The 27239-nt window shown below is 42.6% G+C and overlaps 1 protein-coding gene across 11 annotated transcripts; it reads left to right on the forward strand.

Annotated features, from left to right (window-relative positions):
* The first annotated feature begins 82 nt into the window (after positions 1-82).
* Positions 83-27232, forward strand: kis (chromodomain helicase DNA binding protein kismet). 11 transcript variants are annotated; one of them, XM_087409802.1, is made up of 20 exons: positions 83-224; positions 9009-12182; positions 12350-12679; positions 12992-13392; positions 13472-13825; positions 13915-14209; positions 14298-14795; positions 14912-15136; positions 15246-15562; positions 15668-17821; positions 18099-18188; positions 18868-19065; positions 19739-20168; positions 20246-20531; positions 20684-21942; positions 22147-22390; positions 22475-22751; positions 22986-23130; positions 23282-24037; positions 24388-27232. In XM_087409802.1, exons 2-20 carry the CDS (start codon positions 9117-9119, stop codon positions 26365-26367), a joined length of 13305 nt encoding a protein of 4434 aa, XP_087265928.1. In that variant the 5' UTR covers positions 83-224; positions 9009-9116; the 3' UTR covers positions 26368-27232. The 11 variants fall into 11 exon arrangements, with proteins under 11 accessions (XP_087265928.1, XP_087265937.1, XP_087265936.1 ...); XM_087409811.1 differs by having other exon boundaries at positions 20693-21942; XM_087409810.1 differs by having other exon boundaries at positions 20249-20531.
* Positions 27233-27239: the final 7 nt, after the last annotated feature.

The following is a 27239-nucleotide window of genomic DNA, read 5'->3' on the forward strand; positions in this document are numbered from 1 at the left end:
CAAATGTCGGTGTGTCGCGTGCGTGTATGCCGTATGTCGTCGACTCGACGGATAGACGAGTGGACATATTAAACGTGCGGAAAGTGGCAGCGGAGCGGAGAGAGTGCGCGTGAATCTTGGTGACGCTGTCGCGACACCACGTACGTCACGTATTGTACGTACATACGGACATACGCGAGTTCAAGTGAATGGGGAGAAGAAACGCGACGCAGGTATAGGCACAGGTACGAAACATCATCGTCGTTAGTCCCCTCCATGGATTTAGGTTACCGCGGGTATGGCGAACCGGACGGATCCGGATTGATGCTGCGGGACAGTGTGAAATGTACGCGATAAGTGCATGTCGTTACCGCGACCAGAGAAGTGTCTAGCAAGTTCGTTCATACGTTTAATTCACGTCTCTGATACACGCGCGCTCGCGTGTGTGCTTGCTTGTGTGTATATGTGTGTATGTGTGTGTATGTGAGTGTGTATGCGCGCGCGCGCGCGTTGCGGCGTCTCTGTGCGGGATCTCCGTGTCTTTTTCTTCTCCCTCCCCCTCCTCTTCTTCCCCCCCGGTATCTCCTTCTTTCTATCTTTGTCTCTGTCCATCTTTCCCTTTCTCTATACAATTTTCTATGTGCGGTCGTCTCTTGGATGTCTCTCGATACTGCACGAAGGCAGTGGCAGCTATCGAAGGACTATCGCTATCACTGTCATCGTCGTGTTGTGTCAACGTAACCCACGGCAGCGGCATCACCACCACCACCACCACCATCACCAGCACCATCACCGACGCCTCTTTCAGTAATTAAACCAAACAAAATGGACACCGAGATAACGATTGAGCGAACATTCGTGTGATAGTTCCCCCCCCCCCCTCCTTTCCTCCCCTCATCCCTCATCATTTTCTCTGTTTCCGTCTATTCTTCCCCCTTCCCTCCCTTCCCCACCTTGTCGTCTACCTAGGTTTCTTGTTTTCTTCAGATGAACTTTGGGAAAAAAGATGGGATCGCCGTTTGCACAATTGTGAGTCCTGCTCTATCTTTCACATTCGATCATTAATATCAAAAGTAAATCCTCATTCGTTGATCCTCATCCATGAGTGACGTGATTCCACATGCACGATGCATGCATCGATGGTATATTCCGATATACTCCAGACCTGTTTCTCTCTTGGCGATCTTTTTTTCTTTTTTTCTTTTCCTTTCGACGTAATGTCTGTAAACGCAACGTTCTAATGCCGCTTTTCACTTCGGCCACGCGAAGTGTAACACCGTGTGACTGAGGTAAGCAGATTTTCCAAGAATTCGAATATCTCGACGGACGATCAACATGCGACGATTTGTTTTTTCTCGTTCAAACACATGGATCGTCCAACTGCACAGATGCTTCAATATCGCCTACCGGTTTTCCACGGGAGCTGTGATAATTACGACAACCCTAGTGAGATTATGTCGCGCTCCTTTTTCTTTTTTTTTTATAAATTATTCCGCGTTTGTTGCATTGCAGACATTTGACATTACAGACATACAACAAGCGTGATTCCTTTCCATAAAGAAATCGCGCACGGTTGCTGTGTGTTTATACATGTAGTAGCATGATCATTTAATTGTAAGACATATGCGCTTAATCATTGGGACGTGTAAATCCCTATTATTCGCACGTATCAACAAAATCCTGATGCATGTTTCTCGAAGGATTTTCCTACGTCCATTTGTGAGCGGTGATCCTCTCGTGAAATTCTGCAGGTAGGATTTATACAGAATCTTTTCGACATGCTCGAACAAGATAAATGAGGATACGATTCTAATCAATGACTGTTGAGAGGATTGGTAACATGACATTTGAAGAATTTCTTCTAAAAGAAAAGATGATAGGAAAGTTAATCGAACTAAGACGATAACGGTTCATTTCGTCACCCGAGGTGTCATCTGCTCAGTTTGAAGTTAATAAAGATTCAGACGGCTGACAACATAACCATTGAGGTGAAAGAGAGATTCGGCGACGTTTCCTCGACATTCGTCCTCGCCCTCGTCCGTTGTTTCCATGCCCGTCGCGTTGTCGCAAAGAGAGATTCGGCTGCCATTTGAGCGTGGCACATCGGGAGATGTATTCGAATCGATACCTGCGGAATACGATTGGTTAATCGAATATCCTACGCGCGGCTATCGGACTTTATAAGCTAAAATCTGATTGGTCCTCTTTCTCGTGTAATTTCGACTCCTGTCTTGCTGCTACCAATTGCGCGGTGCGCCTTTACCCGCGATATTGAATACTCGATGCGTTGCCAGTGCGACTCGTCCGTAGCGTTGTTCTCCGATGTCTTTCTCTTTTTCTCCTTCATTCCATTTCCCTCTCTCTCTCTCTCGCTCTCTCTCCGTCTTCCGCACCGTTATTGCCTGTCCTTTCACTAAATTCGCATGACTCGATATACATACATACATACACATATACAAGGATTCATAAATCTGTCCGTTTATAAAGAGAGCATGAGCACTTTGCGAGTTTCGTTTCCATTTTTCTTCATATTTCCGATAGGCAACGCGCCATAATTAAAATTTCTCATTTGGCGTATCCCGAGTTCAATTGTTATCATGGCAGTTACCGTTTTGTTCGTTGCATCGCACTGAGAGAAAATTTTTGGGTTAAAAATGAACGAACCAGAAGTTTGTAGAGTCATTCTTGAAAAATGTCGCATATAAAAATGTACTGTAGCATACGTTATGTGTATATTATCCCATACAGCACAAAATTTCCAACAATATCGCTGCAACATGCGATATTGCAGCTATGTAGCTGCAACTTTGTGCTGTAAGGGATAGATCTTTCTAGTATTTTTGTATGCGATATTTTTTTAAGAATAAAGCCCTTAATCAATTAAAATTCTGGGCACGCATTATGAAATTATTCGGAATGGATTCCGAGATAGAAATTACTCCGTTTTCTTCAGAAATATAATAGAAATCTAGAAAATGATTAAATCAGAATCCATTTCGAATAATTCTGTAACATACCGTGGTTTTTACCTTAACTAGAATTATAATAGATTCAACCAAAAAATTTTGATTTCTTCATTTTCAACTCGAATTCCAATTACTGCAACCAGATTTTTTTTTCCTGTACGTAGCGCTACTTAATCATTGTAATAATTACAATCCCAAGCGAGATATCTGCAAATTTTATTTGGCGTTGATATTCCTATTTCTGCGTTTAACCCTGAAACGGCAAACACTTTTCGTACGTTCACGAACTATTTTTATACTTGATTTTGGCGAGAACGAATATTTCCCAACGTTTGTTTCTCTCCAGTAAATGAAACGTAGAATATGATTACAAGAATAAAATTCAAGAAGTTTTTTTAAATCACAAAGTGCGAGAACAGTTTAAATAAAAGAGAAACGTCTATGACTTGAAGTTATCGCCGATTCTCGCAGTGCATTTCTGTTTTCAAGGTTAACTTACTTGTGATATTGATAGTAATCGAAAAATTTTGACGCTTCAAGCGACAGTGAGAATGAGAAATCGCGTGTAAAATTCATTTCAGATAATCGAGGGTTCATGTCAAAATTTAGAGGGTGGAACTTTATTTCATCGCCGGAACTTTATTTTTTCGCAATAAGTTTATTACAGTTTTTTAAGATTAATTTGGGGAATTTTGGGGGGATTATTACATTTCGGATTAATTGCGTTAATGTCGACAACCATATCGACACGTAATTATTATTTCTGAAATTAATTCATTCGTTTGAATAATATATATATTAGTTCAACATCTTAATACTTAGACCGTAGTGGCGCTTTGGATTGTAATGTTATTTATTTCATCGATTCCACTGTGTCGCATAATACGAGAAGCATTTGAAGAATCAGAGAATACAATCATGAAATGATTATTGGAGATATACAAAGATTCAATTACATATTACACAATTTATTGAAAGTTACGAAAATGAAGAATGAACGAAATAGAATATTTATAATTTCATTAATCGTCAACTGTAGAATTTGTTTACTTTTGTTATTTTTGTCTCGTTTTAAAAATACACAATCAACTCGCAAAATAGACAGCATAACTGGCGGTATCTAGACACAGATAAATTTCTTGACATTTCATCTGACAGGAATTTATAGGTTTGAAATAGGCTCACGCTAGTTTTCACAATTTATAGTTACCTAAAGGTTTCCAAAAAAAATTATCAATGAAATTCATTCATTTCTCGGTAACTTTCAACCTTTGAAGGGCAGAAATGTAATTTTAAAATCGTGTTTGTCTGCGATTGTTTGAGAAAGATTTGTTACAATTTATTATTGCATTCATGTATTTCTTTCATTCAAAATATGACATTGTTGTCACTGCAGGCTCGATTCTACTAATTTAACAATCTTCATAACAATCTCTTAGTATACCTTTTTCTAATTCTTCTAAAACTTTAATCTAGTAATTTACTCTTTATTTTGTCTAATTCTTAGAATTAGAGATTAAAGTTAATTTTACAGTGGTGGAACTTGACCGTAGTGCAGGCTTTCCTGTAAAGATTAATCTTCAGGTAACTATGTAGTATTATGAAAACAGATCTTGAGGAATGATTTTGAAATATGGTTGCCGATAGGACGCAGTGTTTGTTACGCGCGTGAGAAAAGTCAGATGTTTTTGTCCCACGTCCACGTCTATCTACGATATCATCGGACACAATTAGCATGTTTGTGGAAGAGCAGTACTGCGATAAGAAAGTCGCGAGGAAAAGACGATAGATCCGCCCTTATCGAATCCACATGTCACATTTCTTGCTGATCAAAGTGAAAACAAATCGTACGTAATTATACGCAAAGAACGAAAAATCTCAAGGAGAAATTCAATAGAAACAAGGCCACTCGGAGCGGAAATAATTTTCGTATGCTTTCATACTATATTCTTCAAAGCTTCGTTTCCTTTCCCTTCTCTCTCTCTCTCTCTCTCTCCCCCCCTTCAAAAGTATATACATTGCGAGTATATTCATTCTCAAATTTGATGCAATGAGAAGTGTCAAAAGGGACGCAGGTAAAGCGAGCGAAGCTAACGGACCCTATCGGGTCGGTCCGTCCGTTTTGATCCGTACTTCCCATTTCCCGTTCTTCTCCCTCTTGTAGCGTAGTCTGGAGAAAGATATAGATATTCATTTCGCTCTCCGAATGCGGAATACGCAGGTAAAACAGACCTAAAACAATTTACGAGATCGAGTATATATACTCCTCGGCGCCGTGCACGCGCGCGCACACGGGCGGCATACACGACACATACGAATGCGAACACCGGGCCGAGAGCCGGCGAACGAACTAGCGACACGAATGCATGCTGCACACAGCAATGCGGCGCGCGCGAGTACGAACGAGCGAGCGAGTACGAGAGAAAGAGAGAGAGAAAGAGAAAGAAAGAAAGAAAGAAAAAAAAAGAAGAGAGGAGGTCGGGAGATGCGCACGCCACCAGGTGGTACGCCGAGTCGAGCCGAGCCGAGCGAGGAGCGAGAGCGGTGTGCGGCCTGGTGGCTGTGGTGCCGTCGCCGCTCGTGTGCCCGCCTGCGCGCTAGCAACTAGAGGTGCTCGCTCTCTCGTCCGTAACACACCGGCGACGCGCACTCGGGGAAGCGAGAACGTTTTACTTGCGGGGAAACAGTGGTAGTGTAGTGTAAGCGTGGTATAGTGGCAGCCTCCTCCTCTTTCTCCTCCTCCTCCTCCTTCTTCTCTTTCTCTTCCACCGTGCTGCAACGGGTTACGGGACGGAGTAAGCGAAGACGGAGAGTAGTAGTTGTCCGCCGCGTAGTGGTGGGGAAGGAGCGGAGTGAACGCGAATACGTTCGTGTGAATGAGTGAGAGAGATGCATATATATAGATAGACGTGTGATATGTGTGATATGTAGATGTGTATATGTGCGGAATGATTCGAGCCCGCGGGACACGCTTGCACCTCGATGATCCGCGCCGCCACGGCTGGCCACAGCAGCCACCGCCAGTGAAAATCGCGTGAACGCACGCACGACGTACGCACGTACGTATGATATATATAATATGTATATATATATATATATATATATATACATATATATATATATGTATAATGTATAATGTATGATGTATGTAAGCGCGCGCGCGCGCGGGCGGACAAACGGACGGACGGACAGCAGACAGACAGACAGACGGATGGATGGATGGATGGACGAACGAACGAGGGTGGTTTTCTGACGAAACGCCGCTGGTGGCGTGCAGCGGCGCGTCCTTAGCCGCGAGATATGCCACGAGACGGTACGGTACGGGAGCGAAACGAATAAATACGGTGTTACTCCTCTCATCTGGCTGGTTCGATCACTCGCGCTCCGCCGTCACCGCCGCCGCTGTAAGAAAGTGCCACCGCTAAAAAAGAGTACTTGATACTTGTGCGGGCAGAGACGGTGCGACGCGGAGTGACGCGCTGCCGCCCGATGTCGGCGAATATCGAGCGTCGCGGTGGCCGCGCGATAACGACGAATTCTCTCTCGCGGTGGCCCCGAATGGAAATCTCTCTCGCTCTCCCCCGCATCATTCCTATCCTCCTCTCTTTCTCTCTTCCGCGATAATGGCGTACTTTCCGTAGTCATCGGGTTTGTCGTTTTTCTTACTCGCTCCTTCTCTCTCTCTTTCTCTCTCACTCTCTCTCACTCTCTCTCTCTCCACCGTTCGTCGCCGTCATCATCGATGTGTCGACGACGCGAGTGACCCCGACGACGCTTCTCACGTGAGAGAGATTCTCGTTCTTGCCGCGACGCCAATTTCAGCGTATGCCATAACCCCGCGACAAACCGCGGCATAGAGACAGGCGGCTTCTTATTTCACGGCTGTAAAGACGTGACGATGAGATACAGCCGAGCGTGAACTGCCGCGGTGAAAGAGAGAGAGAGAAAGAGAAAGTATATAGAGTCTCTCCTTTTTTTCTTACCACCGTTTGTTCGTTCGTTCGTTCGTTCGTTCGATGCAGTTTCGACCGCTCGTTCGCTCATTCGCTCGCTCGCTCGCGCTCTCGCTCTCTTGTTCACTCGCGCACGCACACATCGAGTGAGTATATTTTTGTTCGTTTTCCGCCGAGACACGAGAACGTTCTCCTCTTCTCTCCCTCTCTCTCTCTCTCTCTCTCTCTCTCTCTCTCTCTCTCTCTCCCCCCCCCCCCCTCCCCTGCTCCCCCACTGTCGCACGTCGCGCTGTATTTGTCAGTGTGTATCAGGTTTATACGTTGCTCCAATTTTTTGTTTCATCTGTTTTATTCTTCTCCATCCTTCCTTCGCTCTCCCCCTTCCGGCGTTCTCTTCTTCGTTTTATTCGACGTTGCCTATCGATCGGCGATATCACGTCGATTTTCGTCAGTCCGATGAAACGTTTATTTTACGAGACGACAATGCCATATTGTTACACGCAAGGAAGCCGCGAGTATTGTTCGCTCGCGCCGGCGACCCCGCGATCTGTCATAGTTCGGTAAAAGTTGGGCACCCCCTCCCTCCCCGCCGAGCTTGATAATACCTCTCTCTTCTCTCTCGAGTTTCTCGACACCTCGTGTCTTTCTACTTTAATTCCTTCGCTCCCTTGTGGAGATGCTGCTCCACAATGAATTTTGTCGCTCGCTATCGTATAAAAAAATAATGACTCACTGAAAACATTCGCCGTGCATGGAGTGCCATTGACTGCGTTTATCAGAAAAAGCAGCCTTGCAACTATTATAAAATTCTTCAACATGATCTTAGACATTTAGATTCAGTAAGGAATCTAAAGGTAGGACCAATCATGTTAAAGAATTTTACAACAGTTGCAAAGCTGCTTTTTCTGAATGGCTGAATGCAGCCACTATATTGGCTTGCGTCGAAAATTTCCGCTGTACACTCTCTAAATTCTTTAGAGTGGAATCTCACTCTAAAGAGTGAAAATTGAGCCAGTCTTGAAAAAAAAAGTGGGTCAATTTTCTTGAATGTTCGTTTCTACCAGGTTTAACTTGCTCTTTTTTTCTAATTCTTAGAAAAAGATAAAGAGTCAGTTGAACCAAGATTAAAATTAAATTACATAGAGAAGCGCATGAGAATGAGATTTCACTCTTCAAAATGAGATTCACTCTAAAAGTTTTAGAGAGCTTGTATACGTGCAGTGAACGTGCACGCCGCGTGTCCGGATGGTGATTCATTGTTAAACCATTAGACAAACTCAGATAGTTTACGGTCATTTTGCACAAATATGCGAATCATATAATACCGACAACGATCGCGTCGTGCCGTTTGTGCGCGCGACTTCACGCCGGAAAAAGAGGTAGCACTCCCGTGCGGAGTGCCGCTTCTCTTGCGTCTCACTTCGCGTCGTACAGCGCTTTTCATTTATTTCTCTTGTTCGCGGCGATTCTAATAATGCCCCTCTCGCTCCTCCCCTTCCTCTGTTTGCGCTCTTCCCTCTGAGAAACCTCGATATTTCATTCATGACTTTCATGGAAATTATTACTCGTCTCTATTGGGATCTAATAGCATCGGGATACGCAAAAGCCGTAACGCAAAAACGTTTTTCTGTGAATATCTCGGTATGTCGAAACGATTCGGTTGCGAAATAATTCACGAAAGATGGCAATTATTATGCCCCAATTACGGCATAATATATCGTCCTCGAACTCTATACTTTTATTTATACACCTTCCTTTACGTAGACATATTTATTTTCTTCCTTTCTCGATTGATGTTCCTCGTACTCTTGAATAAATCTAGAATTGTAGCTGTTTATTGTTAGTACTCATGATATATATATATATATATAATTATAAGGTTTTGATATGAAAATATGGCCAGATGTTGCAAGCTGGATATATTCCGAGGGGGAAAAGTTATGGCGATTATGAGGAATTGAACCATAAGCGTATAGCTTTTCCCCTTTGGCGTATGTCGCTCCAACGAAGAGAGAGAATCAATAGAATTCTTATACCGTATTACATACATAAAAACTTGGAAACCTGCAAGAATATCCAGAGTATGTAAAATTTTTTTCAATTGTTTCAGACAGCAAGAGCTTGGGTTTACTACCATGGGCACGTTACTGGCTATAAAAGAGATCGTACAATATTCTCCTAAGTCTGAAATGGGGACGAGGAGTCCTTCAGCGTAGACATGGACTACGATCTGTTTGGCGAAGATGTCAGTGGCTCGATGCTCGAGGCTCTTCCTGATCTCGGAGGGAACGATCACTTCGATCCTGCGCCTGCGAATAATTCCGTAGCGGTGTCTAGAGACGGTCTGAATTCCGGCCCTAATGGAGGAGGGAGTTACATTAATCAATCTTATAACATTTCTCAAGAATCTCCAATACAAAAATTAACCTCATTCGGCGGATCTGAATTTGGTGGCTCGAATCAATTGCAAAATCCGTCGCAGCGCAGCATGTTTAACCAAAATCTCGGTACGTTCGATAATAGCGCCACACCTCAGCGTGCTATGGTGCCGGGCGCGTTTCAAAATCAGACTCGTAATATTGCACCGCAACAGCATAGGGGGCCTCATCCGGGTACCGGTGGTCAGTATCCTAATTACAATGACAATATGTACTCTATGGAGCAGCAGCACTCGATGGCTAGAGCCAACATGAGTATAGATCCTAGCCAACAAGGTTGGCCGGGTAATGGAACTGGTTATCCACAGATGCAGAGGCATTACAATCAGATGGCTCCGCAGCCTGCCACGTACAGGCAACACATGCCACCACAGTATTCTCATCAGCAAGATCAAGCTGGCGTTATTAATCAAAAGATGCAGCAGCAACAGCAGCAGCAACAACACTTTAGTCAACAAGGGATGATAGGCAACATGGGGGTTTTGCATCAATCGATGCAACCTGGCGCGACCGGTGGGGTCTATCAGCATATGGTTGGGCAGCAACAACATTACCAGCAAGGTAATTCGGTAGCGGCGATGTATCAGACGACTCCCGGTTATCCTGGTTTCGCTTCGGCGATTCATCAGCAACAGCAGGCTCAACAACCACCTCAGGCGAGAATGCCGCATCATCACCCGGCGCATCCGACGCATCAACCGCATCCGTCTCATCCTCAACAATACCCTCAGCACACTCCTCAACATCCGAACACGCAACAACAACCGACGATGGATCCTCAATATCCCCATCATGCCACATCAATGTTTAATCAACCCCAACATTCGGCGCCGCCACAGCAACAGTTCGGTACAGCACCGACTAAACACTCGACGAGTCCACAATATCGCGCCGCATTCCCACAGTTATCACCACAAATGTCGCCACGGCCACAAATGTCTCCGCGTCCACCAGCGGTGCAGCAGCAGATGTCACCGCGACCCATTATGTCGCCTGCCAAGCCCACCACGCTTTCGCCGCATCCTCATGTTCAACTTCCTCATCAACAAGGCAATCAGGCTAACGCGATGTCAGTGTCACCCTCGTGTCCGCCCACATCTATGCAAATGAATCCATCATCGCAGCAACAGCAGACTACTCTGCAGGCTCTCGAACAGATGGTGATGCCGGGAGTCGCTGTGTCGAATTCCAGCGTTCCCACTTCGGATCAGTATAATCAGTTCCAAACACGTCCGCCAATGTCGCAGACACCGAATGTTCTGCCACAACAACCGACGGCGCAGAGTCCGATGCCAGGCCAAGTCACGGGGCCCAGAATGCCAATGCCTGCTCAGTGGCAATCACATCCACAACAACAGCCGCAACAATCGCAGATTAGGTCAAGTATCGGCGTTACCGAGGAAAGAGGTGGCATAGTAGAGCAGCCTCAGCAAGCACCAATAGTATCCGAGCAGAGTACTCCGATGTTCCCCGTCACTGGACCGGAGACTACTGTTCATAACGTTGTGGAAACGGCGACAACGACGAGCACAACGACAACGAGAGAACCTACGACGTCGACGGAGAACGTCGTGCAGAACCCGATCGAAACCCCGAAACAATCAGAACCCGAGCCTTCTTTGCATCAGAGCGCTCAGCAGACTCAGCAACCGGATGCAACCGCGCAACTCGGTCCACCGCAAGTGGACACATCGGCACAAAATAATTCGCAAAATAATTTATCTTTAGATCATACATCTACGGTAGGAAATATGCCTACACCCGCGAGTATATCTCCGATTGAAACGGTGCAGTCTCTTCCCGCGTCCAGCACAAGTGGCAATATGGAATGCACAAATGTGACGTCATTACAACAGCAACAGCAGCAGCAACAACAACAATCACAACCACAACAACAACAACAACCACCGGTTATTACACCGATTCAGAATCCTGTTTCTGGTATTGAGAATCCGAGTGTGTGTGAAACGAAACCACAGGAACAAAATATAGAAGTACATCAGTCGCCATTGAGCAGTACAACACAACAAGTTATGGTACAGCAACAATCACAACAACCACAACATACTCAGCAACAGCCTATCAATTGCCCTCCACAGCAGCCGATGCAACAGCCAGTACAACAACCAGTGCAGCTTCATATAGCTCAGCCACAGGTAGTCCAGCCTCAGGCTACGATATCGCCTCCTCAACCACAGTTACAATCGCCACAACAATCTCAAATGAATCAATCGCAGCCTGTTCAAATAAATCAACAATTACAATCACAGCAGCAAATACCTCAACCGCAACCACCACCACAACAACAACAGCAACAGCAGCAAATTGCACCCACTCAACAATCGCAAATTCCTCAACCCCAACAGCCCATATTGAGTCAAACACAGCCGGTGCAGCCTCAACAAATTCCACCAGCGCCTCAGCCACAACTGGGACAACCACAGCCACAGTTGGGACAACCACAGTCCCAACTAGGACAATCGCAAGCCCAGTTAGCACAACCACAACCACAGTTAGCGCCGGTGGCTCAGCAGAGTCCGACTTGCGTTACACAACAGGCTCAATCGACGACGGCGACACCGCCACAGACACAACCATCCCATATACAACCTCAGCAGGTCGGTATAATACCACAAGGTGCCGCACTGATACCATCTCAGATACCGCCGCAGATGCAAACGCAGCCGATACAAAATCCGACATCTCAGATGCAGAATCAGAACGCTCAGGTGCCGCCTGGACATTTAAACGCACAACAAATACCCGCAGTCAGTCAGACTGCCGGTATGGTATTGCCGCCGCATCAAGCTGCGGTTTCCGTGCCAAATTCGCAAACACCACATCAGGTATTATCAATATTGTTAAAAAATATCTTAATATAATAATTTTATTTAGAATATTCTGTGATATATTCTTATGATAAAATGTATATATTTATGAAATATATATTTTACATAAATCAGTTGTGACAATATATATTCCTCATTGATATCATTTATTTTTTAAATAATAGTATCATCCTGGAGGCGACATGATCACCGGCAACACAATACCGAACATGTATAGTATGCCGACTAATCCTACACAAACCCCAGTCGCAACTGCCGGTTTTGGCACGTCTTGTGCACCGCTCACGCATCATCAAGAACGAGCCGCGTTGCAACAGCAGTTACAGGAATTGTACTGCATGCCACCGGCTCCGGAAAATCAAGAAAAGATTGTCGCCTTACAGGAGAAATTGCAGGCGTTACAGCAGCACGAAACGAATGATCAATGTAATGGTGGTCCACAATGTATATTACAAACACCAATGTTTACAGCTGCTGTAGTTGATAGTCCACAGGTAAAGTATAATTTCTTTGTCATACGATGAATATAATTTATTTACGATGAATATAGTTTAAAAGAAATATTTTATTTGAGAAATTATAATACTAACATAACTTTTCTAATGTCAATTGAAAAATCAACATTACTGTTAGTCTAACTCAATTACATGAAGAATATTTGTATAATTAATATTTGAGAGGCTACATAGCAAACGGAGATTTAAATGATTTTTTTTATTTATAATTTTTTCTTCTGCTTATATTATATCTTTGAAAAAAAATCATTTATCTATTATATCATTTATCTAAATATTACCGAAAAATAGGTTTCCAGTACTACTGGACGTGGTCGTAGTAAAGGTACACCTCGAGCAAAGAAAAGTCGTAAAAAAGCCGATAAAGAGGCATCTGCACCTACCACTGCCACTCAGCAACCTGAGCAACCTTTGTCGGACAATAAAGTCACTCCAGGTGATAGCAGCAATGTAGTAGACAGTGCTGCAGATTTGGAAGACATTAAGCCGTCTTCTGGGGATATGGAGGAGGAATGGAATAAAAGCAGAAAGTCCCGATCGCCTCGAAAACCACGCAAGCCGAAGGAACCTAAAGAGCCCAAAGAGCCGAAACCTAAGAAGGAACCAAAACCACCCAAGGAACCAAAATCACCGAAAGTGGCGAGGAAGAGAAATAAGGATAAAGACAAAGATTCCACAAAGCGTAACAGAAAGTAAGTATGATATCTAAAAAGGGACATATAATTACTCGTGTATTATAAATTAGCGTTATATTTACTAATACTCTTATAGAAAAACTAATCAATCTGAGTCCGCTGATGATGAAGTTGTACGCGAAAACGAAGAAACTGCCGTCTCGGATTCTAGTGCTGTTAAGGATGCCGAGACAAAGGTCTGTGAATCATCCATACAGGGTGATCAGGAGCAAGTAGATTCTTCCACCAATGAACCTATGTTATCCGAAATAAAGGAAGAAGGCAAAGAGAAAACTGGGACAGAAGATGCTACAGAGGAAGATAAAAAAGATGAAAACTTGGAAGCGACTACTGCAACCACTGAAAATACAACTAGTAAAAAGAAATCTGCAGCTAGGAAACGATCTAATACTGGCAAGTCGTCTGGTGGGAAAAGTTCCAGAAGTTCTAAGTAAGTAATAACATTATTTTATTAATCAATAATGTTGATAACGAATACCATATAATGACTATAAAATTTTATCATTATTTTTTTCATAGAAAACGCAAGAGTCGCATTGCCCCTGATTCTGATGGCGAAGAACTAGCGGCAACGCCTCCGCCATCACCGGAAGCAGGTGATGATGTGAATAAGCGGCGATCCGCGAGAAATACTCATCGCAAAAAGTATGTAGATGATGTAATGTTGCGGTTCTCTGATGATGATGTTCCTATGCAAGAAGCTCAAGTATCGAAAAAAGTGGAGGGTGCAAATACTTCAAAGCCTGCTGCCACCAAAAAGGAGAGTGGTGAGGGCGGTGAAGTCGGGCCTAACAAACCCAACTTTGTATACATTGTATGTATCTTTCGAATTGCTAACTCTAAAGATTGCGTTTGTAAAGATTGTTATAACAATCTCCAATTTTAATTATATTGTTTTATAGAACACTACAGATGAAGACTCTATGGTTGTGCAACATATTTTATGCTCTCGAATGGGAAAGAGAGAAGTTAAGCCCGTAGTACCCAAAGTAGAACCTCCTATAGAAAAGAATGAAAACGCGGATAAAGAAGAATCTGACAACAAAGACGCGACATCTGATGATTCTGTGAAAAAAGAAGGTACGGAAAATACCGAGAAAGAAGCGAAAACCGAGACCAAAGACGAGGGAAAAAGTGAAACCGATAGCGTAAAAAAGGAAGATGCAAAGAAAGTGGAAGAACCTTCCTCGGATTCGAAACCAGTCGAGACTACCGCTATTGTCGAGACGAAGCCACAGTTCGTCGAAGTCGAAGAATATTTTGTTAAATATCGGAATTTTTCGTATTTGCATTGCGAATGGAGAACGGAAGAGGAAATGTACAAAGGCGATAAGCGTATCCAAGCTAAATTAAAAAGATTCAAACAGAAGCAACAACAAAACACCAACATTTTTGAAAATGTACTTTTGACGTTTGTTATTTTAACTTATGAATATGACATTGATAATGATTGCATAATAAAAACCAACATTAAAAATAATTTAAAACTCATTTTATGAAAATCTTTTTTTCTTAGACCGAAGATGATCCCTTCAATCCAGATTTTGTCGAAGTTGATCGAGTTTTAGATGAAGCAACTCACAATGATCCAACTACTGGAGAAACAGTCCGACATTTCTTGGTCAAATGGCGATCTCTGCAGTATGAGGACTCTACCTGGGAATTAGAAGAAGATGTTGATCCTGAAAAAATAGCTCAGTTTGTGAAATTTAATAAAGTGCCACCAAAGGAACAATGGAAGGTATATATTAAAAATTTGTACATATATATTTTACAAAATTTAAAATTAAATATGCAAATGTTTTACTTATCTTTTATATACATTCATGTATATATTCTTGTTATTCCAGCCGAAGAAAAAGCCCAATGCTGCAGCCTGGGTGAAATTGGAAGAATCACCAGTTTACAAGAGCAATAACATTTTAAGACCTTATCAATTGGAAGGATTGAATTGGCTGCTATTTTCATGGTACAATGGACACAATTGCATTCTCGCTGATGAGATGGGCTTGGGAAAGACGATTCAGTCTTTGACATTCGTGGACGCGGTCTACAAATACGGAATTCGCGGACCATTCTTGATTATAGCTCCGTTGTCGACCATTCCAAATTGGCAGCGAGAATTTGAAAGCTGGACCGATATGAACGTCGTGGTATATCATGGATCGTAAGTATATTAACGCAAATATATTAAAGTATACTAACGCACGGAAATTAATTTTATCTATGCAAAAACAAACTGAATTGTCACTGTTATAAATTTAAATTATAGTGCGGCAAGTCGTACCATGTTACAAGAATATGAAGTTTATTACAAGAACGAGAAGGGACAACAAATCAAAGATTTAGTAAAATTCAACGTGTTGATAACAACGTTTGAGATTATTATAACGGACTTTAATGAATTACGTGGATACAATTGGAGACTTTGCGTTATAGACGAAGCTCACCGATTAAAGAACCGAAATTGTAAGCTCCTTGAAGGCCTCAGACAATTGAATCTGGAGCACAGAGTACTTTTGTCAGGCACACCATTGCAAAATAATGTCAATGAACTGTTTTCCTTGTTGAATTTCCTCGAACCACAGCAATTTGCAAGTAACGAAGCATTTTTGAAGGAATTTGGTAATCTAAGCAGCGAAGGCGAAGTGCACAAGCTGCAACTTCTCTTAAAACCGATGATGCTACGTCGCCTAAAGGAAGATGTCGAGAAATCGTTAGCACCAAAGGAGGAAACTGTTGTCGAGGTGGAATTGACTAATATACAAAAGAAGTATTATCGCGGAATTCTTGAGAGAAATTTCTCGTTTCTCGCTAAGGGCACTACTTCAGCCAATATTCCGAATCTCATGAACACAATGATGGAATTGAGAAAGTGTTGTATCCATCCATTCCTGCTGAATGGTGCCGAGGATCAGATACAACTAGATTACAAGACCGGCGAGAAAGAAGATTCCGAGGCGTATTATCACGCTCTGGTGAACAGCTCCGGAAAGATGGTCCTGATCGACAAGTTACTGCCAAAACTGAAAGCCAGTGGTCATCGAGTCTTAATATTTAGCCAAATGGTAAAGTGTCTGGATCTGCTTGAAGACTATCTGCTGTATAAAAAATATCCATACGAAAGAATTGACGGTAGAATTCGCGGAAATCTGCGACAGGCCGCCATTGATCGTTACAGCAAACCAGACTCGGATCGGTTCGTCTTCTTGCTCTGTACGAAAGCAGGTGGACTCGGCATTAATTTAACTGCGGCTGACACTGTCATTATTTATGATAGCGACTGGAATCCACAGAATGATTTGCAGGCGCAAGCTCGATGTCATCGAATTGGGCAGCAAAAAATGGTCAAGGTATATCGTTTACTCTGCCGTAATACATATGAACGTGAAATGTTTGACAAAGCATCTCTAAAATTGGGACTTGATAAAGCGATCCTGCAATCCATGAATACTAGCCAAGGAGGTAAAGATCCCAGCAATAAACAATTGACAAAGAAGGAAATCGAAGATCTACTGAAAAAAGGTGCTTATGGTGCTATTATGGATGATGACAATGCTGGCGACAAGTTTTGTGAAGAAGATATTGAGCAGATTCTTGAGCGAAGAACTCAGATTATTACTATAGAAGCAGAAAAAGGCTCGACGTTTTCGAAAGCGAGTTTCGCATGCTCATCGAATCGGTCAGATATTAATATAGATGACCCCGACTTTTGGAAGAAATGGGCGAAGAAAGCGGAGATTGATACCACGGAGAAGAAGGAGGAGGATGAGCTAGTGATATCCGAGCCTCGGCGGAGGACACAAATTAAGCGTTATGGTCATGACGAATCAGTGGTTGACATGTCTGAATTGGATAGCTCAGACGAGAATAGCGATGATGACGCGATCGGCTTGTCTGGCAGAAGTAAGAAACGTCGCGACAAGTTCGGCAAAAAGACACGCAAGTTCTACGATGAATACGTGCCACGCGAGGGCGAGGTAGTATACGGCAGTTGGGCGCGCAGCGAATGTTTCAAGGTCGAGCGTGGACTGCTGACGTTTGGCTGGGGCCGCTGGGAAGAAATTCTGCAGCATAGCCAGTTTCGTCGCGGTTGGCGCGAAGTCGACGTTGAGGATTGCGCTCGCGTCATTCTGCTCTACTGCCTACGCTATTATCGCGGCGATGAAAAGATCCGTAGCTTTATCTGGGATCTTATCACGCCCATTGAGAACGGTGAAAAGGTGAAGAACGTGTCAGTAAATACTAGTAGCAGGAACAGTCGGCAGAAGAAGAAGAGCCGTGTCCGAGAAGGCAGAGAGACCCGGGGATCGGTCATCAATGGCGGACCGAGTGATCCCAATCATTGGAGCAATGCGGAAAAATTCGATGGAGACATCTTTCTTGAGAGCAATTACAGAAAGCATCTCGGTCGACATGCTAATAAGTAAATATACACAAAATTATAAATTGTGAGGAGTTTGAATGTTAGAGGAAACATAAGTCATCTTAAATTTTCTTCTAAATTACAATGTTATGGAGTTTACAAGTAATATTTGTTTTTCTTTTGCGCTTTTATTTTTATTGATTATTATAAATCTTCAATATTTGTTATTTTTTAAATTAAAATTATTGGATGCAGTAACACACAGTTATTTATTTAATTTCTCAATCTTTATTAATTCTTATTAAGAGAATTTGATTTATTGTCTTTTATCTTACAGGGTATTATTGCGTGTACGAATGCTGTATTATATCAAACACGAGATTATTGGCGACTTAGTACAGCATATCAATGATGGCGTTCATGTCAGGTGAGTCCACATCATTCTTCTCCTCTCACGCTTTTTCGTACCATAGACTACCATCTATCACAGATTCGTGTATACTCACATATGTGCTTACCACGGAGCTTAGCATAGTTGCATGTGCGATGTATTTGTTGATATCCTGGGAGCTATACCTGTATGAGGAATGCTCATAGAGCCCGGATCAAGTTGGTCCATGTAGCTCTGCAGAACGACTACCAATTCGTTTTTTACCCTACGCTACTAATATGAAATCGTTTTTTCCCCATCCTGAATGCACGTATCAATACGTTAACATATACACGTGCGCTCGCGAATCGCTACGAGAGAGACGCTCTTGCACACTTGGTAAAACTGTCGCGAGGATGATCGAATTTCTGCAACAGAGTGGTAAGCCATAGGACTTGTTGCTAAGCAGTGCACTGTAATCGAAGGGAGATAATCGGAAACGTGTAATTTTAAAATCTTAAAGAGGGATGGGGGGGGATCCGGATATTTTGTGTGTCGTATTATATTTCTGAAATTTTTATACAGAAAAAATCCCGTATTATTGCGAAGGGAAATCTCCCTTGAAATCCCTTTGTAAATTTATTAATTAAAATTTCCCTTTATAAATTAATGAACACGCGCTGGTATCGGCACGTAAGCAAATTGGCAAACTTTGTAAAACGAAACCGCCCTGCAGTGCGTTGCCGCTAGACCTTCCACAGTTGACGGACCGACCGGCGAAATGGTGGGACTCGACAGCAGATAAATCCTTAATAGTCGGCTGCTACAAACACGGCTATGAGAATTACGACCAGATGAGGACTGACCCCGCGCTTTCTTTCATTACAAGCTGTCCTCCCCCTTTCCAGAACTCTCAGAACAAGAGTACCACCGAGTGAGTACCTTAGTCATTTTTTTCTTTATTCGTTATTTGTTCATTCTCTCTCTTTCTTTTATCTTCTTTGCCCTGCCTAACTGTCCTAACACTTATGCCGCTTGCACCGCTTTCTATATATATATATACATATACATATATATACGCTTGTACGGTCATAGCTTTTATTTTCAGCAATAGAATGGCGTATATAATGTTCACTTTAGTCTCATTCTTTAACTTTTGAATCTTCTTTGCGAAATATTATCGACCAGTGAATGCTGTGCACAAACAAGCAAAAATTAGAAAGGAACAAAATTTGTTTGTATCTACAACATTTTAAGAATATGGCGTCGTTCTTTTGCTTTCAGACTCTTCTCTGTCAAAGATATTTTGTCACATATATGAAAAAAGCTGCGCGCATTAAAATAGATCATCTAACTTCGCTGCCTTTCTATTTATAGTTGACGTTACGAAACATCAAGAGAGGAAACGATAAATTAAATCAATAGATACCATTCTCTTTTTTTCTAGTTCTCTTCATTCTACGGAATAAAACTTGGACAGGAATATCGTGTAAAATAATTTCAAAGTTTATTACATACGTATATCCGCGACGAATGAATATCTTGTTTGTTTTGAAAAAAAAAAACGTTTGATATTATCCTCATCCTGTTATTTTCCAAAATTTCAGCAGTAGCAGTAGAGACGATAACAGTCTGGAGAACGATATGGAGGATGGCGAATCTCCTGGAATGACAAAAGATTCGAAAGACTCTGACAAATTTAGTCGAGAAACACCAGCAGATTCCCCTGCCATCTCGAGTAAGGCGGACACGCCAATACCAGAGGCTAGCGGTAGCCACGACGGAAACGACGGTCTTATCACAGATGACGAAAAGTCATCTTGGCCGGCTGTGGTAGAGCTTAATACACGACTGCGTCGCATGATATCTTCCATTCAGCGAAATGTTAATAAGAAAGAGGATGTTAAAGTTATTCCGAAACCTGGAAAGATGGGAATGGACAGCGAGACCACTCCCATAAATCATACCGGCATGATGCATGAACCACTTTCGAATATGCAAGGATGGGATTTGCAGCAATTAGCGATGTATCTTTTGGTTAGTATATAAGATTATTTTGTTGTACATTTAAAAAAAAAAGTTCATCACATTATTTGAGTACGTTGTATTTACAGAAGATGGAGAAAAAAGAAAAAATGGAGGCTATAGTAAAAGAACGAGAACGTACTCGATTCGAGGAACAAAAAGCGAAATGGACTCGCCGAGAAGAAAGCGAGTTTCTACGGGTGGTATCTACGTATGGCGTTAATTATGACAGGAAAAAGGCCCAGTATGACTGGACCAAATTCAAAAGTATTGCTCGATTTGACAAGAAAACAGACAACGATCTCACAGATTACTATATGTCGTTTAGAGCAATGTGCAAAAAAGTTTGCAACGCGAAACTGAATGAAGAGGAAGGTGCGTCCTTTTTAATTTTTTTTTTTTTTAATTAATATATTCAATTTTATTAATTTTTATTTATACAATACTAATTATATAATTAATATTTATATAATTGAATATATTTTTGTTTGTTCTACGTAAAGTATTTTACTTAGTTGACGTTGCAGATTTTACAGATGTTCCAGTGGATCAGCTGAGTCCTGCCAAAGCGAGACAAATACTCGATCGTGTTGATCTTCTGAGCAAAATCCGCGAGGAAATCCTGTCGCATCCGCATCTCGAGGAACGACTCTCGTTGTGCCAACCGTCGGGAGACACGCCGGATTGGTGGCAGCCAGGGAAACATGACAAGGAATTGTTACTCGGAGCAGCGAAGCATGGTCTCGGGCGTACTGATATAACTATACTAAACGATCCGGACTTTTCGTTTCACAAGCTTCTTACGACGAGAGGAATGTATGCGAGCACGCAGACTCCCAAAGTAATAGATAAGTCCGAGAAAGCGATAAAGATCGAGAATAGAGAAGATATTTTGAAGTTTGACAAGGACGAGATACTTGTGAAACTGGAGAAAGGCGAGGGAACTTTAAAGATTGAAAAAGTTGGAGCGAAAAAGGACAAAGACCAAAGTACTTCTGATAAGAAACCCGAGAATGTGGACTCTGAGAAAAGCCAAGTGGAATTGACTATCGTCAAAACAGAAGCTAAACCTGAAGAAAAATCTATCAGTTCGTTGACGATCACCACCGTCGCGAGAACATCGGACGTGGAAAACGTCGCTGTAAAGAACGAGGAAAAAAACGAGCTAGCGATAGAGCCAATTAAATGCGACAGCACCAAAGCTAATCAGACAGGCACTGCCAAGTTGACCGATGAAAAGGTCCTCACGAAGGAGGCTAGTTCAGACAATGCGGAAAGTTCTGCTATTGTAGAACTTGAAAAAGAGGATAATGTACAAGAAAAAGATATTAAACACGAAGCCGAATCCGCTGAGAAATCAGATGAGTCACAAGCGCAAGATGTTGTAATGGAAACAACTGAGAAAAATGAAACAGAAATTAAAGAGAAGATCGAGGATGTTGAGAAGAGCACTGAAACTATCGAGCCCATTGTCGAAGATGATAATAATAAAAGCGCAAAACCAGATAATCCATCGATTAAGGAAGAAATCGAGATGCAAGAAACAAAAAATTCGGACGTTACTAAAGAAAAGGCGAAGATTCCGCAAATTGATGATAAGTGCAGTGTCCAGGCTGCAGAATTGAAAGCAATGTTCCCGGATTTAGAGGTGATACAACCACTGTCACGGTTAACGCAGATCGATACATTCGTTTTACGAGACAAGCCGGCGGATTACAGTAATGAGCCTACAGTGATGCAACTCCTGGCACATGGCTGCGCTAATACAGCTATAAAGTGGCCGAAGGTAAACTTTTTTTTAATTTTTGATAAGCTTTTATTCATGCGCATAATATGAAAAATTTAATATGAAAAATATTTTATTAGATATTTAAAAAAAAGAAATTTAGTGTACATTTTAATTTATACACTATATGTAGGCTCAGTATTATTTTATTATGTGTATCTCTGTGAATTCTATTATACTTATTGATTTGCCTTTACTTTTTAGGAACACGCGATCGAAGCTCGTTTAATGCACATTGTGCACGCGATAGAGCATAAAGAGTGGCCGGTGTCGGTGAACTTTAGTGCTGGCGACGAGTTGGAGCTTGCGCAAAACGAAAAGGAATGTTCAGAAGTGATAACAATCACCACGGATCATGGAGTGTCTAGATCTATAGCAAGTGGAAACAACATCTCTGCTTCGAAAAAACGCAAGAGGCATATTGCCATAGATGTAGAGACTGAGCGAGGTAATTAAAAATATTTTTATACTAATAATGCAATTACACGTTTGTTATAACTGATTTATTGTGATTATTTATTTCATTTTACAGCCAAGCTTCATGCGCTTCTCAATAGCAGTCACTTAAGTACACCATCACCCGCGCCCCTCAGCAAACCAGTCGTTCTCTCTGGTTCGACCACCTGGGAGCTCAATGATGAATCCCAGTCCGAAGAATCACGACGCTCTACGCCGGTCCAGCCACCGCCAGCACATCAACAAACGCGAACGCAGAATATACCCTTTGACTTAAAATACACCGTTCCGGGGAAAACGACCGTTATACCTGGGACATCAAGCACTTTGACGCCTATAGATCTATCCGCTGGGTAAGATATTCAATAAAATATCTAATAATATAATTAGTATAATGTTATGAATATCTTTAAGGCCAGTATTTCAGTTTTTATATTCAAGATCGTCTTAAGTTCTGTCTTGAGGTGTTACAAACCAATTAGAGAGCCGCATTAGCATCTTAAGACATTACTTAAGACAGTTTTGAAATAAGAACCAACTATGAATACTAGCCTATGAAAATATTTTAATGATTATATTTATTTCAGATACCCTAAATCAAACTCTGATAGTAACAAGGACATTATGAATGAAGTTCAAGACTTCTCCATGCCGAACAAAAATAAACAAGTCAGTAGCAATAAAGGAAAATTAGACAGTATGCTTGATAAGCTCATGAAAAGAAAATCTTGCGTGAGTATATTTTTAAGATATTATTAAGTTTTTAATTTTATATTTACATATATATATATTGTATATATACATACATACATACAATAAATATATATTTATATGTATTTATTTATGTATATACTGTTTAATATCTTAATTTATCCCTTAACAGCCGACAGAGGAACCGGTAGTTGGAAAAGAGAAGAAACGCAGGAAATTGGATGAAATAGTATTGGGATTGAGCGCCGCGAAGGAACAACAAAGCGGTCATTATCTCGAGCACAGCAAAAAGAGTACAATTACACCTAACGTGACCGTGACTCCGACATCGGCGCCGATCGGTCTTCCCAATCCTCCGACAAGTGCTCAAAAACCGTTCTCCATTACCGTTACATCAATTCCGTCTTCTCGAGCTTCGAGTTCTTCTACGCCCGTTTTACCGCCACCGTCGTTGCACTCGCACAAAGATACCTTCTCCGCTTTGCTGGCTCAGGCCGAGCAACAGAATCGTGAATTGAAAAAACAGCAGCAGCAACAACAGCAGCAGCAACAACAGCAGCAGCAGCAGCAGCAACATCAACAGCAGCAGCAGCAGCAACAACAACAACAGCAGCAGCAGCAGCAGCAACAGGCCTTCAATTCGGCCCATCCGTCTTCCTCGAGCAGTAGTCATCGAAAGAGTTACGAGGCAATGATCGCAGACATCAACAAAGTCGCCGAGTACTCATCCAAGATCGGCTCGTTTTCGCATGAGGCTAAGGTGAATAAATGGCTGGCGGAACAAAGCGCGATGTCGGAGCAATTGAGTGCAGAATATTTGAATGCTCCCCGACGTCGCAGACCGCGTGTCGATCCGTCCTTGCTGGATTGGAAGAAACTCACCGGTGAAGAGAATGTCGCTGTTATCAACCGATTAACTGGCAAAAAGGTACGTTAATACAGAATTCAAATTATAGACTCTTATATCTTATGTGATTCTAAAATTGTTCTTCAAAATTGTCTTTCTATCACATATGGATAAATTAGATTATGGATTAATTTTATTAGCACAAATACTATTTGAAATTTAAATAACGTAATAAGTTTTATATAAATAAAAGTTAATTATATTATTTATAATATTTTTATAATAATTTCTACTGTCATTTTTAAGTCATTTATTTCTTTAATCAAACATAAAAATTCATGGAGTTATTTGTTTCCTATTGTTTTTTATAAATTTTGCTGAGTTGTTTGCGAACTAAATTTGATTATTCAAATCAAATTTTCATTCTTCAGGTAACTGGAAGCAAAGCACCTCAATTGAAACGGCTTGGAACATGGCTAATGGAAAATCCGATGTTCGACGTTGATCCGAAATGGGCGGAACTTGTGAAGGAACGCGGCAATCTTCCGCACGATCTACAGAAGAGACTATCAGGTAACGAGCGCAGCAGCGTAAACAAGGGCAAGAGCCCGGGCAGACCACCTATGATGCCCAGCCCTACTAGCCAGCAGTCGGCGAGTACCGCCAATCTGGCGGCAACGTCAATGGCGTCCAGTCTCAACTTCCCGCTCGGCAATCTAAATAGCTCTTTGCTGTCGAGCCTGTCGCTTGGTAATTTCGATCCGAAAAATCCGCTCTTGATGCCATTCGGCGGTCTGACGAACCTGGGCGCGCTCGGTGGCCTCGGTAATATCAGCAACTTGAGTAACATAGGTCTAACGAATTCGCTGTTTAATCTGGCCGGGTTGAATCTGCCGTCGTTGGCGGGCATGGAAGCAGCATTGAATGCGCAAGCAGCAACCAGCAGCGCGGCGGCAGCGGCAGCCGCGGCAGCCGCGGCGGATGCGAATAATCCGGTTGTGAGTTCGGCGAATAGTAGTAGCAAGAATGCCGGCGCGGGTTCTTCGACAAACATTAGCGGCAGCGGTGGAAGTGGTAGTGGTGGCGGTAGTAGCAAGTCACGTAGCAGCAAATTAGATCAGCCGTCGACCAGCAAATCCTCGGCTAGTGGTGGTCCATCAACTTTGTCTGCTGTTTCATCTGCGAGTCTGCCGACTCCCTCGCCGTTCCCGTTTCTCTTCACGAATCCCAGTCTTCTCTACACACCGCTAACATTAAGCGGCCTGAATCCATTCTCTATGCAATCTGGTGGCGTGTCGTCGGCCTATGAAAGCCTTGCCCAATGTGGTTTGCTGAATCCACCGACATCCAGCGCTTCAATAGTGCGCAAACCTACGTCATCTAGTAGCTCCTCTAGACAACGTGAGACCATACCAGAATCTTCAACATCTTCATCATCATCGTCTTCATCGACAACGAAGCGAAAGGAGCCTGAGAAGAAATCTAGATATCCAGTGGATCCAGCCGTAACTCTGCAACAATACACGGATATGGCGGCGTTGCACAGTAGCGAGGAGAGACGCCGCGTCGAGCAGCAGCAACAACAATCGCAGCAGCAACACGAGAAGCGAGAAACAGCAATAACGGAACAGGCTGATGTGATAGCGGCGGATCTATCAGAGAAAAAGATCGAGCGGAAAAACAAAGAGCAAGATGTGAAAGAGACTCTGGAGCATCTGAGTAGAACCAGCGCCGAACTGGTTACGCGAAACATTGATGACGCTCCTAGAACCGAGAAACCGCCCAGCAGGAATCGTAGCAGCACGGATAGCAATCAGAATTCTGACCAACAGCAACAACAACGATCGACGCCATCGGCACCACCGCCACTTGAAGTCACTCTTGAACCTGTTGCGAAAAAGATGCGCATCGAAATGGACACAAGTACGAAATCGTCCGCATTGAGTAGCGAAGTACCGACGGTAGAAATTGAACCGGTGACAAGACCATCACCGACAACTCCGATGAAAGTGGCGCAGCAGCCTGCATCTTCACAAGAGGAGACATCCAATGTTCCGCTCGTGGAAACGAGCATCGCCAAGAAGGAAGCAAACGAGACGACGTCATCGACCTCCTCGTCGACGTTTGCGACGAATGCGACATCGCCAACGCAGACTACTGGTGCAAAGAGTGACGGCGGGAAACCTGCCGCTCCAGAAACGGAAGAAGATGGCAAGGGCGGCACTAAAGCGCCAAAGAAGGCCCGTAGCGGTAAACGACTGAGCGTGGAACCACCACCAGAGCGTAAGAATCTTCGTTCGAGTGCCGGTAGACAGGCACGGGCGGCTGCGGAAAGGCAGGCGCGAATGGAGGGCGAGATGCAACAATCTGAACAGCAGCAGCAGCAAGACACCCACGTGGCTGGCGAGTGAGTCACGGCGAAGTCCCGTCGGACTGCTGCCGCAAAACGATGAAGGACAACTACTGAAAACACTCTATGGCGAACTGACGAAAGAAATTCGGTGGACGCCGGCAATCCACCGTTTCTTTTTCAACTCTCTGATTCGACATTGCTCGCACAACGAAGATCTGTATGTAGATGATTCCCTGTTCGACACTGACAAGTGTGAAAGTGTCAGGTGTTTCTAATCGCAATAAAACGCGAGTGTATCGAAAGGGGGCTACAGACATTGGTAGAATCTACCGTAGCCTTCGGTTCGGTTCTTTATTGACGAAAAATGTATGAATAAATGGGACTCTCTCAATTTCGCGGGAGATGGATCGTATATCGTTAGACGTGGACAGTGTGTGACAGTGCACGTTTATTGAATTGAAACAAAAAGAGAGAAATCTCTCCAATACGAAGGCTGCGATAGTATTTTATCACTCGATACTTTGTGTAGTAATTAATTTTTAATTGCGTAATCATGATACAATAATAAAAGTATAGTTTTGTTAAATTTATTATCTACTATCTCTTATTGGTTTTGACCAGGGACTGTTTTATATAAAAATATATATATACATATAGATATATTATAAAATTGTGTATTCGCTATTGCGCATAAAGCAATTTACAAGCAAAGAATGCAACGGAATATAATCGTAATGTAGAGAAAAATAATTACAGTAATAACTTAATAAAAAAAAAGGAAAAATGTAAATATATATACAATTATGCCTATAGAGACAGTAAGCAATCGTGTACTTGAAAAAGGAAATGTATATAACGCAGTGTACTTTTAATTACATTAGGTGAAACAATAAACAGCTTCTTTCGTTGTTTGCAAATACCAAGGATTCG

Source organism: Acromyrmex echinatior, chromosome 9 (assembly GCF_024713525.1).
Source record: "Acromyrmex echinatior isolate Ae372 chromosome 9, ASM2471352v2, whole genome shotgun sequence".
Taxonomy (NCBI): domain Eukaryota; kingdom Metazoa; phylum Arthropoda; class Insecta; order Hymenoptera; family Formicidae; genus Acromyrmex; species Acromyrmex echinatior.

Bases quoted from the DNA above. Each gene is read 5' to 3' on its own strand.
- kis (XM_087409802.1), top strand. From the start codon at position 9,117: ATGGACTACGATCTGTTTGGCGAAGATGTCAGTGGCTCGATGCTCGAG. The intron at 19,066-19,738 runs GTGAGTACCTTA...CCAAAATTTCAG, and splicing joins CAGAACAAGAGTACCACCGA to CAGTAGCAGTAGAGACGATA. The intron at 20,532-20,683 runs GTGCGTCCTTTT...TTGACGTTGCAG, and splicing joins GAAACTGAATGAAGAGGAAG to ATTTTACAGATGTTCCAGTG.